The sequence below is a fragment of the Furipterus horrens genome, unplaced genomic scaffold, assembly GCF_987537825.1.
Source record: "Furipterus horrens unplaced genomic scaffold, mFurHor1.1.pri manual_scaffold_7, whole genome shotgun sequence".
Classification (NCBI taxonomy): domain Eukaryota; kingdom Metazoa; phylum Chordata; class Mammalia; order Chiroptera; family Furipteridae; genus Furipterus; species Furipterus horrens.
The window spans coordinates 102914631-102925981 of record NW_028327177.1 but is presented as its reverse complement, the minus strand read 5'-3'; the positions used below and the strand labels follow the sequence as shown (position 1 = coordinate 102925981).

The following is an 11351-nucleotide window of genomic DNA, read 5'->3' as shown; positions in this document are numbered from 1 at the left end:
TCTGGGAACCCCAAAGGGTCTGCCTGACACAGTTCTGTCTTTTGGCCTTGGAGCCCATCACTGCAAACAAATCAGTAAGATGTGAAGGGAGAAGAGAGTGGTTGGGCCATACTAAGGATTGGTTAGAGTCTTCCCCTGAATTTTTACCTAACCCGAAGTGGTTTAGGTGTATATAGATCATGCATTTTTTAAAAATTTTTTTAATTTATTGATTTTAAAGAGAGGAAGAGAGAAAGACATCAATTTGTTGTTCCACTTATTTATATATTCATTGGTTGCTTCTTGTATGTACCCTGATTGGGATCAAACCTGCAAACTTGGTGTATCAGGATGACATACTAACCAACTAAGCTACCCAGCCAGGGCCAATCATACATTTTCAATGCTGGGGGCATGAAGTGAGAAACTTGGTTCTGTTCTTTAATACTTCTCTTTTCTTGACCCCTTATATCTTCTAATATGACTCTTGTAGTACAAATATCTGATTAATTGATCCCTGACCTAAGATATGGTAGAAGAAACAGAAAATAAATAAATGAAGGCATATGCACACACACACAAACAAAAGAAAGAAAAAATAGAAAGGGAAGAAAAGGAACACATAAAAAGAAAAAGGAATATAGATGAGAAAGACAAAGGAAGAGAGAAGGAAAAAAGGAGAGAAAAGGAGGTCTGCCTTTTATCTATTGTCTTGCTGGTTTACTTATTTATTGTGGAGCCTATTTTAAAAAGGACTTAAGGTAAAAAGCACAGCGGGCAAATTCCAGCACACCCTGGCAAAAGGGAGGGGATCAGATCAACATTGCAAAAACCCCTTCAATGGCCTTGTGCTTTGCACACATTATCTCATTTTATTAGTACTACTAGGTCAGTCTTATTAAACCATTTTACAGACTAAAAGACACTAAGAAGATTAAGTAACTTGTCCACACACAAAAATGAAGTGCTGGGACTCACCACCATGTCCTTCAGGCTCTTTCTGCCAAAGCCCACTGCTTGGGGAGAGCTGTGGGATGTCAGAGGGCTTCTGGGCCCTGTAATCCACAAGAAGTACTAGGCTTAGCAGTGTGACATAGTTGGGTTAACAGTGTGGAGGAAGAAACTAAATAGTTGGATAGAACAAAGGAAAGTAGGTCTTTATGACACTTCATTATCAGTGTTCAGGTTTCTAGGAGAGTAAGGATTGTTTAGCAAGTGTTAACAAGGAAGGAATTAACTTTGTGGCTTGGATAGGAGGTGGCCAACTGGAATAAAGGCAACAGAGGTGTGTGGTAAGCCTAAAGTACAGAGGCCCTGTCCTGATGGAAGGTGCTAAGGCCTGTCTTACCTATGGTTTGAGCTGACTTAGACTTTTTACTCTAATAACCTTTTCTTGGGGGCCAAGCCAGGGGCTCAGGAAGTCATGGCAGGTCCCTGTGCATGTCCAGGTACAGAGTACACTGTGGGGGCGCTGAGAAACGATTTTTTTGACAGTACTTAACCCATGCATGGACTCTAGTCAGACAATGCAATAGCATCTCCAGGCTCTTCCTTTAATGGCCAATTCCTTCATTCTATTGGGGCAACTGTGCCTACCATTAAGTCACCTTGGGCAAGAAGATCCAATCAATTGGTCCAATGTACACCAAGAGTGGACAATTATCCCTTCCTCACTTCTGCTCTTCCAGAAGAGATCAGCTTCCAGAATTCTGAGGCAAGAAATTATGCCTAAGAGGCAGGACCTCCCAATCTGGGAGGAGAAGGCAAACATTGCTCATCAAGGGAAGGAATTGTAATATTTATTAAGCACCTACTATGTAACTGTTCATACACATTATTTTATTTACAGTAGTCCCTCTCTATATCGCAGTTCACTTATTGCAGCCTCACTGTATTGTGGGATTTTAAAAAAATATTATATTTAATTATCGCGGATTTTTCACTATATCATGGGATTTTGCTGTACTGTATACATATTTATATGTGTAGTATTTATGGTATTAATGATTTTTGCCTAAAATTTTTCAAAAAAAATAAAAATATAATAAATGACTCTAACATTAAAAGAATATTAAATCAAAATAAAATACTGCACACTATTTACAGTATTTTTTTGTGTGTGTGGATGAACACATATATTACGCTGAAAACGAGATGTATGCTCAGGCTTGTTTGTCTATGTGAGATTGTACACAGCACACGATTGGCTGATTGATGGAAGGCAACGACCAGAGCATTGTCTTGTGTATCCTGGGTGCTGATTGGCACCATAGCATCAGTCTGCCTGCTATCCCACACTATGCACATACGTTCAGCATCTCACCTTGTCCACTTCACTCTTACCTCCAATCACTGTGTGTAGTTTTGCTCTGTGGTGTTGTGTTTTGTGAAATTTTCCTTAAAGACTGAATTTATTGCAAGCTCTACAATGCCACCCAAAGGTTCTGCATCTTCTAAGGATTCTGGCAGTGAACCCAAGGGCCAGAGGAAGATGCTTACTATAAAAGAGAAGGTGGAACTTCTCAACATGTTGAAGGAAGGGAGAAGTTATGCGTCTGTTGGTCGCCATTACAGGATCAATGAGTCTACGGTTCGCTGTATAAAGAAGGATGAGAAGAATATCAGGTCTACGGCATCAGTGACTTTCAACAAAACAGCAAAGAGGGTGGTTACTTCCCGCAATAAAATCATTGTGAAGATGGAGTCTGCATTAGCTGTGTGGATAAATGACTGCAGAAAAAAGAACATCTCGCTGGATATAAACACCATCCGGATGAAGGCCAAGCAACCATATGATCATTTAGCAGCAAAAAGGGATGATCATGATGTGATGAGAATGAAGAAGAGGATGATGATGATGACGCTGAAGCAGGAACTTCGAGTGCTTCTCCAACCAGACCAACCCTGTTCAGTGCCAGCAAGGGCTGGTTTGACAAATTTCAGAAACGCTTTGGACTCAAGAGCATTTCTCTGCATGGAGAGGCTGCCTCTGCAGATAAAGCTGGAGCCAAGGGGTATGTGAACAACACATTCAAAGACATCATTGAGGAAGGAGGCTATAAGCCTGAACAAGTTTTCAACATGGATGAAATGGGCTTATTCTGGAAACGGATGCCATCTCGCACTTTCATTATGAGGGAAGAAGCAAAAGCCCCTAGTTTCAAGGTCCAAAAAGATAGGGTAACTTTAATCATGTGTGGGAATGCTGCGGGCTTTATGATAAAACCAGAGCTTATTTATAAGTCCAAGAACCCAAGGGCTCTAAAAAACAAAAATAAGAATGTGTTGCCTGTGTACTGGATGCACAACCTTAAGGCTTGGATCATGAAACTCCTCACAACTGATTGGTTTCATCAATGTTTTATCCTGGAGGTTAAGGTGTATCTGGCAGAGAAAGGCCTTGATTTCAAAGTGCTTCTGATAATGGGCAATGCTGGAGGCCACGCTGTTGACCTGATGTATGATGGCGTCCAGATACTTCTTGCCGCCAAACACCACGTCGCTCATTCAGCCAATGGATCAAGGCATTATTCGCGCTTTTAAGGCGCTCTACACCCGGAATGCGCTGCAAAACCTCGTTGAAGCTATGGACTCGGATGAAGACTTCTCGCTAAAGGCATATTGGCATGAGTACACAATTGCATCATGTCTCCAAAATATTCAAAAGGCCATAAAGGAGATGAAGATCGAGACTTTGAATGCCAGCTGGAAAAAATTGTGACCAGAAATGGTCCATGATTACAAGGGATTCTCTCCTGATGAAATCCATCACTCTGCAGTGGATAAGGCCATGAAGCTGGCAAAAATACTGGGAGTAGAGGGCTTCAGTCACACGACTACTGAAGACGTAAATACCCTGATCGATGTGCACTCTCAACCATTGACGGACAAAGTCCTGGAGGAGCTGACTAAGTCAGCAAGTGAAGAAGAGGATGAGGAACGAGACAGTTGGCCTAACACTTGATCGTCTTGCAACCATGGTCAGAATCACCAAAGAACTTCAACGAGTGGCTGAAGAATGGGACTCCCATATGGTTTGTTCGTTGCAGTTTGCAAATTCAATTGACAGTGCCATGTCAGTTTACAAAAACATTCTTAATCAGAAGAAGAAGCAGTGCCAGCAACTCCCCATAACTGTTCTTCACTCGAACGAAGAGGTTGGTTACGTCTACACTTTTAGCAGAAGTAGAAGTTACAGACGAGGCCAAAGATACTACTGCACCGCCTGATGAAGTGGTGCCTTTATTAGAGCTGTAATGCTTTTCTTTGCTGTGCAGTACATTCATCTCATCTTCATCACCTTCATCGTCATCAGTACTGCACAGCTAATTCATCATCTTCATCACTCAAGTTGTGGTATACTTCACTGGTGAGTACCCATATAAAATTTTACAGTAATGTATACGTATGTTGTTAAAGTTATGTAGGTTTAAGAGTGTAGAATATGTTTAAGAACATAAGTAGTGTTTATAAAAGTGTGGAAAAGGTTAATAAGGGAGTGGGAAAGGTTAATAAGGGACTGGGAACAGTTTATAAGTGTGTGGGAAGGGTTTATAAAGCCTTAAAAATATATAAATACTAAAATAAATGTACAGTTCCTACTTCATGGATTTTCACGTATCGCAGGGGTTCTAGAACGTAATACCTGCCATAAGTGAGGGAATACTGTAATCCTCACAACAACTCTGGGAAGTAACTACTATGATCCCCATGTATCACATCAAAAAAAGAGGTTCAAGTATCTTGCTTAAGGCAAAAGGTAGTAAAATGCCTGGCTAGAATTCCAACCAAAGTCAGTCTAATATCAGAAACGGTTCGTTTCACTACACCACACTGCCTTTCTCATGGACTAGAGCTTTCTAAGGGCCCCTCTGAGGCAGGATGGTAAGAAGCTAGGAAAATTCCTGGCTAAGTGGAATGGGGAAACTGAGACAAGATAATTAAACAAGGCCAAATGATTTGACCTATTTATAGCTGGCTAGTGAATCACAAGACCTTATCTTCCCTAACCTAGGACACTTAAGAACAAATGGTTTATACTTCTCCACACTGACCACAGAATAAATAGCTTAAATCATCCTGGCCAGGGAGATAGCGGACAGAAGCCCAATTAATACCATTTGCACAAGCCAAACCCAAGGACAGATGAAGTCAGGGGACCAAATAAGAAAAACTCTTTTAGAGCCAGAGAGACCCAAGAAAAAAGTAAAGCAGTAAAGCTGACCAGAAAATAATCCCAAACTCCCCTATACTCTCATTTTTGATGCATCAGTATATTAAAAATGTAGCTGAAGCCCTGGCTGGTGTGGCTTAGTGGATTGAGTACTGGCCCGCAAACCAAAACTTCACTGGTTCGATTCCCAGTAAGGGCACATGCCTGGGTTGCGGGGCCAGCTCCCCAACTGTGGGCATGCGAGAGGCAACCAATCAATGTATCTCTCATACATCAATGCTTCTCTCCCTTTCTCCCTTCCTTCCCCCTCTCTAAAAAGAAAATCTTTTTTTTTAAAAAATGTATCTGGAACACTGATGAATATTCTGCTGAAACCTTCCCCTAAAATTCTCACTGAGGAGATAAAAACCCTCAAGGATACCAGGGCAGGCTCTTTCTGGAAAATGCAAGCCCGTTCTTGGACATGAACTTTCTACCTTCTTTCTCCTAAACTCTAAGGTTCCCCATAAGACTTGCAACCTGGGGAGCAACAGGCAGCCGCAGCTTGTCCGGGCTTACCCTCTGAACCTGTCTCCAAGCCTCCCTTTTTCTCTGATTTTCCAGTCAGCTAACAGCAGTCCTGCCTAGGCTCACTTCTTTCCTATAGTGTTTCTTGGGACCCAAAGCAGAGCACCGCCTAGGCTCTCTCCTGTTGCTTCTTCCACTCTAAGTTCTTGATTTTTTTCGCTGTCTCGAGCTTTAATAAATGTTCCCTCAAAACCACCTGGACTCGAAATCTTTCCTGCATGAAGTAAAGAACCCACACACTACAGGCCAGCCTGAGGCAGACCCACTTAGGGCCCAGTCCCCACTTGGTGACAGCTCCAATGCCTGCTCTCTAGTTTTGTAAATATGAGGGAACACTAACCCTCCCTCACATTTACAGTGTTACATAGCACATTCATACTACTTCACCTTATTTGATCTTCAAAATAATCCTGTGAAATAGGCAGGTTTAATCTTAGCCCTGTGTTTAGTAGGTGCATTGGTACTCTAACCCGTCTTCTGATCTAAATGCAGAGCTCTTCCTACTATATGCTTCAGGATATGCTACAATCCTGAGGCAGGAAAAAAATTATTGGAAAAGCCCAGAAAAGCAGAATCCTACAAATGGTGTTTTTGGCATTGACAGTAATTTCCATAACGGGTCTTCGAAAGCACTCCAAAATTGCAAAGTGCCATTCTAATAACCAAGGAAATTTTTACTTTTTAAAAAAACTAATATTATTTGCATCCCAGTTCAAAAATTAGCAATCTGTACCTGGTGCACATAACCCCATTACCCACACGTTTCTATCTGCTCCTCTCTGCTCTACAAATTCTACCCCTGCTTTAGTCTAGTTCAGCGATACTCAACCTTTTTCACCTCATGGCACACATAAATTGCTACAATTCTGATACACCAACCTGATTTAAAAAATAGGTATTGTTACAAAATAATAATAATAAGCAATTACCTTTTGCTCTAAAGTGACTTTAAAAAATCGGGTGGCTATACTTCTTTCTATATAAGGACTTCTGGTACCGACTTAACCACACATAACCTTACTATGTGATGTGAAAAATAAGATGCAACTCTATGCATGTTTTAAAAGTTCTTGTGGCACACCACTTGAAATCAATGGTCTGGTTCTTTTCTTCTGTGAAATACATTCAGATTTCAGTCTACAATAGGACAAGTTACTTCATTCAGTAAGTTCAGAGTGCATGCTGTTAAGTACTGAGGAACGGATGAGTAAAAGATATGTAAATTAATAATTCTGTCAATAAGAGGTAAAGTAAAAATGCCATGTGAATTCAAAGAAAGAACTCTTACTCCTTGAAGGAACTAGAAGGTTCCAGAAGGGTAAGTAATAATTAAAGAAGTAGAAAAGGGAAATTTTTAAGCAAAGAAAACTGGGAAAACATGAAACCAACATGGGAATTCATAGAGGTTCTACTAAGATAGTGTGTGGTGAGGACTGCTACGTTGAGACACATTTTAAAAGTCTCTGAAAGCAATTAAGGAACTTCGGTTGTTCAAAAAATAAGTTTCCACATAGTGTAAACTTAATGATGATGATCCAGAGCTGTGCTCTTGATATACTCACTTGCACATAGGGATGCAGGAAGAGGAATGAATATGAGGCAGATGGCAAAAAGTTAAGTTTGAGGTACAAGTTTAATATGATAATCAGGACATCTAGAGGAAGATTCTTGTAGTTAGAAAGTACTGCTAGTACTTAATAGTGACTGAGTACACATGTAATGTTCACAGAACAAAAGAATGACTCTGGAGAGGGCAGGAGACAAGTCAAGTGGATAAGAGCAAAGGGACACACATCTTTTCAAGCAATATTTACCACGTGTCACTATTTGGTGTGAAAGGGCCTTTAGTTCACAAATCTGTTTTTCACTTCTTTTTTTAATTGATTTAAGAGAGGAAGGGGGGTAGGGAGGGAGAAACATTGGTTTGTCGTTCCACTTACTTAGGCATTCATTGGTTGATTCTTGATGTGCCCTGACCGGGGATCAAACCCACAACCTCTGCTTATGGAGACAACTCTAACCAACTGAGCTACCCAGACAGGGCTCACTTCTATTTTGAACTTATCTGCTCCACACCATTAAATATTGTGTTTATTAGTTGTTCCATATTTGTATCATATTTCACCTAGATTGCACATGCCCTGTATGCAGGGATACTTTAAAATTCTTTTGGATACAATATAGTACAGTCAACCAGTCCAAAAATATTAAATGAAAAATTCCAGAAATAAATTATTGTTTAAATTGTGCACCATTCTGAACAGCATGATGAAATCTCACACTGAGACCACCTTCACGTAACCTTAATTACAGTATATTGTTATAATTATTCTATTTTATTATTGTTGCTAATATATCTTACTGTGTCTAATTTATAAACTTTATCATAGGTATCTTATGTATAGGGGGAAAAAACATAGCATACGTTGAGTCTGCAACTATCTGCAGCTTCAGGCATCCATTAGGGATCTTGGACAGTATCCCCTACAGATAAAGTAGACTATTGTATCAGACAAATAACTGACACTCTGTTAATACTGGATGACAAACATGAATATACAAGCACAAGAAGACTCCATTAATCAAACTGGATAAATGAGAATGGACCATTTTAAAGGTGGAGAGATTAAAGGCCCATGATAGTTCCTGCCAATCAGCTACTAGGTGGCAAATATGACTTAAGTTCCTTACACCCAGTGCAATTCTCTATGGCCACTGCCAGATTTCACATGGAGCTTCCACCTACCTCCCAGTCTAAAGCCATTCAAGCTATGAACCATTCACACTGTTAAATCCCAAACACAAGGCACAGGGTAGACAGAACAGTTGAACCTTTATTGAAGTTCTTTTTAATTAAAATGCTTCAAAATAGAGACAGCCTGTAGGGAAAGCAGCCTCCTAAATGTTCCTGCCCAACAACCCATAGGTTGAAGCAGAATTTGGTTTATTCTCCATTTCCTTCAGTCTTGGTGGCTAAGGGGTAATGGATGGAAATGGAGAGAATGACTAAAAGAGGCAAGGATGAGACTCAGTCTTAAAAGAAAAATCCCAAAGGGCTTCAACTTAAACTAGTTGAAGTTTGATTTACAGCTGTTCTTCACCCAATTCCAGCCAACCAGGAATAAGTTAAACATAGTTTTCCCACCTCAGCTGATGACAGTAGTAGCAGCTTTCCAGAACCTGAGCCTAGTATGCACTAGTTGTGAACATCACAGCTGCTAAAATCACCAAAGAGGACTTTAGAACAGCTCCTGTACCCTCTCACTCCTCTCAGTGGGAGGACTAGGCTTCACCCTGGAGATCAGTCCATCAGGCAGGCTTCATTTACGCTTCTTCTCCTGTGTGCTGGTGAACCAAGAGTCTAGGAGCTTCTTGCTGTAGTATAACTGCCAGGCATGCACTTGAACCACCAGCACCAACACCAGGTACATGACGGACACGGCAGAAAACCCAAAGAGGAAGCGGTAGGCCTTGCCATGGCGATAGAGCTGCTGTGCAGCAGGGAACATCTCCATGCTGCCATAGATGAGGGGAGCGATGGAAAAGAGCCCCATGCTGATCATGGAGAGCACCAGGTAGCTAATGTTGTTGCGGGGGAAGGAGAGGAGGCCCAAGAGAGAGGGCACAATGCTCAGCAAATACGGGTACTCCCACTGATAGGGCATGGCCACCTGATCATGCGACAAGAGCCTCAGATGTCCCACACTCATCTTGGCAACCAGCAGCAGCCATATGACCAGATGCACGTAGATCAGCTTCTTGATTTCATACTTGAGGGTCACACTGTGGGGCAGAGCAGAGGGAAAAGTACCTTTCATTCAACATTTTCTGACCAACTATATGCCAGGCAAGTATACTGGACAATGGGATACAAATGTGAATAAAATACAGTCTGCCTAGAGGCTGGCCCCAAGGAACAGAGGAAGAGAAGTAAATAGAAAATGAACCACACAAGAGCTCTAGTAAATATGTTGCAAGATACACGGCATCACAGGAAGCAGTAATCAATTCTGATTGGGATGGGACATCTGAAAAGGCTATTTACAGGAGGGTGCTTTTGAGCTACCCTATAAGGGGTGAATGGAGTTGGGATTCCAAGCAGAGGTAATTGCATGCAGGCAAAAAGACATAGTCATTTGTATTCCAGGAAAGCCAATGGCTGGGTATGGCAGGTATACATTGTAGAGGGCAGGGGAGTAGCAGGATATGAAGTTGCAATGACTATGAAGAGTCAGCTTAAAGGCAGAAGAGTAACTCGGAGCTGTGTTTACAAAGATGACTTTGCACCCTAGGAGTTAGCCTAGATGAAGAAGGTATTGGCAGTGAGAAAACCAGCTCAGGCTGCTTATACTTCTCCAGCTGCAGTAGACTGTTTCATCTAAAGGAAGTATGTTATTTCTTCTTCTTCTTCTAACTCTCTCAGGTCCTATATGTATCCTCTTCACATATCCTCTTCTGCTCTGGGAGGCATGAAAATATTTGCTTAGATTGTGAGGTGCCCTTAGGCAGGGGTCCTAAGGATAAGAATGAAGTGAGGGTCCAAAGAGTTTGTCATTCTTTAAAACCGTGGAGAGAAAGATGCAAAAAAAGCATTCTGGGAGAGAAAAATAGATTTAAGGAAAGAAAATATTTTTAAAATGTTTTTATTTTAAAAATATTCATTATAGAAAGTGCAAAAAGGTGGGAAAGTCAGTCATTTCTAGACTTCAAGATTCGTGAAGACAGGGACCTTTTGTTAATAAGCTTTCTAATTGAAGGTGTAACATACATACAAAGACCATCTCAAGCTGCATGCTGGGTAGAAGCTCAATAAATGTTTGTTGAAAGGGTAATGTAGAAATATCTCTAACGTGGGGGTGTTTATAAAATTCATTCTAGGCAGAGAAAGGCTGTCCTTTACGGTCCATTCCCCCAAAGGGTCCCAAATATAACAGCTACCATGTAGTGGGCAGACTCGTATTTTGTGCTAGATCTTATGCTATGTCCTTTATACTAATTACTAGTTCACTATTCACCCAACCCTAAAAGGTCAATTACTTTTTTCCTTTTGCAGGTGAGTAAACTGAGGGTCAATCAGAAATTAGGTTCCCGAGGTCACACAGCGGGCCCAGCATCAACATGACTGGAGCCCAGACGAGTCTGCACCCCTTCAAAGCACAGGGCGGATTAAGGGGTGGCCCCCGGGAGCGATTGGGCTTTCCAGGATTGGGGACCGTCATGGGAGGACGGGACTTGGCAGGTGAGCGGGGACAGCCTGAGGAGTAAGAACCTGAGGCTGGAGGGGCGTCGCTTCGCAGGCCCTGCCGGCTCCGGCCTGGGAGGCCTCAGTGCTCCTCGCCTCACTTCATACCTCATCTGGTAGTGCATGGCAACACGCTCCCGGTGCTGAAAGTCGCTGCCATCGGTGCCGGCAGCTCGCGGTCCTGCCCGAGATGCCATCGGCCCCGCCCAGAACCCTGCAGCCTCTCACGCCGACCCTCTGCTGCCGACGGACTCAGTTCGCGCCGTCTCAGCTCCGGAACCCCCACAGTCGCACGGTTCTATGAGAACAACTTCCGGCCCTTCTGTCTCTGGAGGACCGACTCTATGGTCACTCTCTTCCAGCGCACGCGGCCTCTCCCGGCCCCGCCCC

The 11351-nt window shown here is 42.2% G+C and overlaps 1 protein-coding gene across 1 annotated transcript; it reads right to left on the bottom strand.

The window, feature by feature from the left end:
- Nucleotides 1–8549: 8549 nt before the first annotated feature.
- JAGN1 (jagunal vesicle mediated transporter 1) lies at nt 8550–11278 on the bottom strand. The gene is made up of 2 exons (XM_090282960.1): nt 11070–11278; nt 8550–9502 (listed from the first exon to the last, which is right to left on the bottom strand). The coding sequence occupies exons 1-2, from the start codon at nt 11156–11158 to the stop codon at nt 9040–9042; spliced, it is 552 nt and encodes a 183-aa protein (XP_090139086.1). The 5' UTR covers nt 11159–11278; the 3' UTR covers nt 8550–9039.
- Between the last annotated feature and the right edge of the window lie 73 nt (nt 11279–11351).

What these genes read in the sequence shown, in the direction of transcription:
- JAGN1 (XM_090282960.1), bottom strand. Translation starts at nt 11,158, where the DNA reads ATGGCATCTCGGGCAGGACCGCGAGCTGCCGGCACCGATGGCAGCGAC. An exon ending in GCCATGCACTACCAGATGAG is followed by an intron (nt 9,503 to 11,069) that starts GTATGAAGTGAG and finishes TCTGCCCCACAG; the next exon opens with TGTGACCCTCAAGTATGAAA.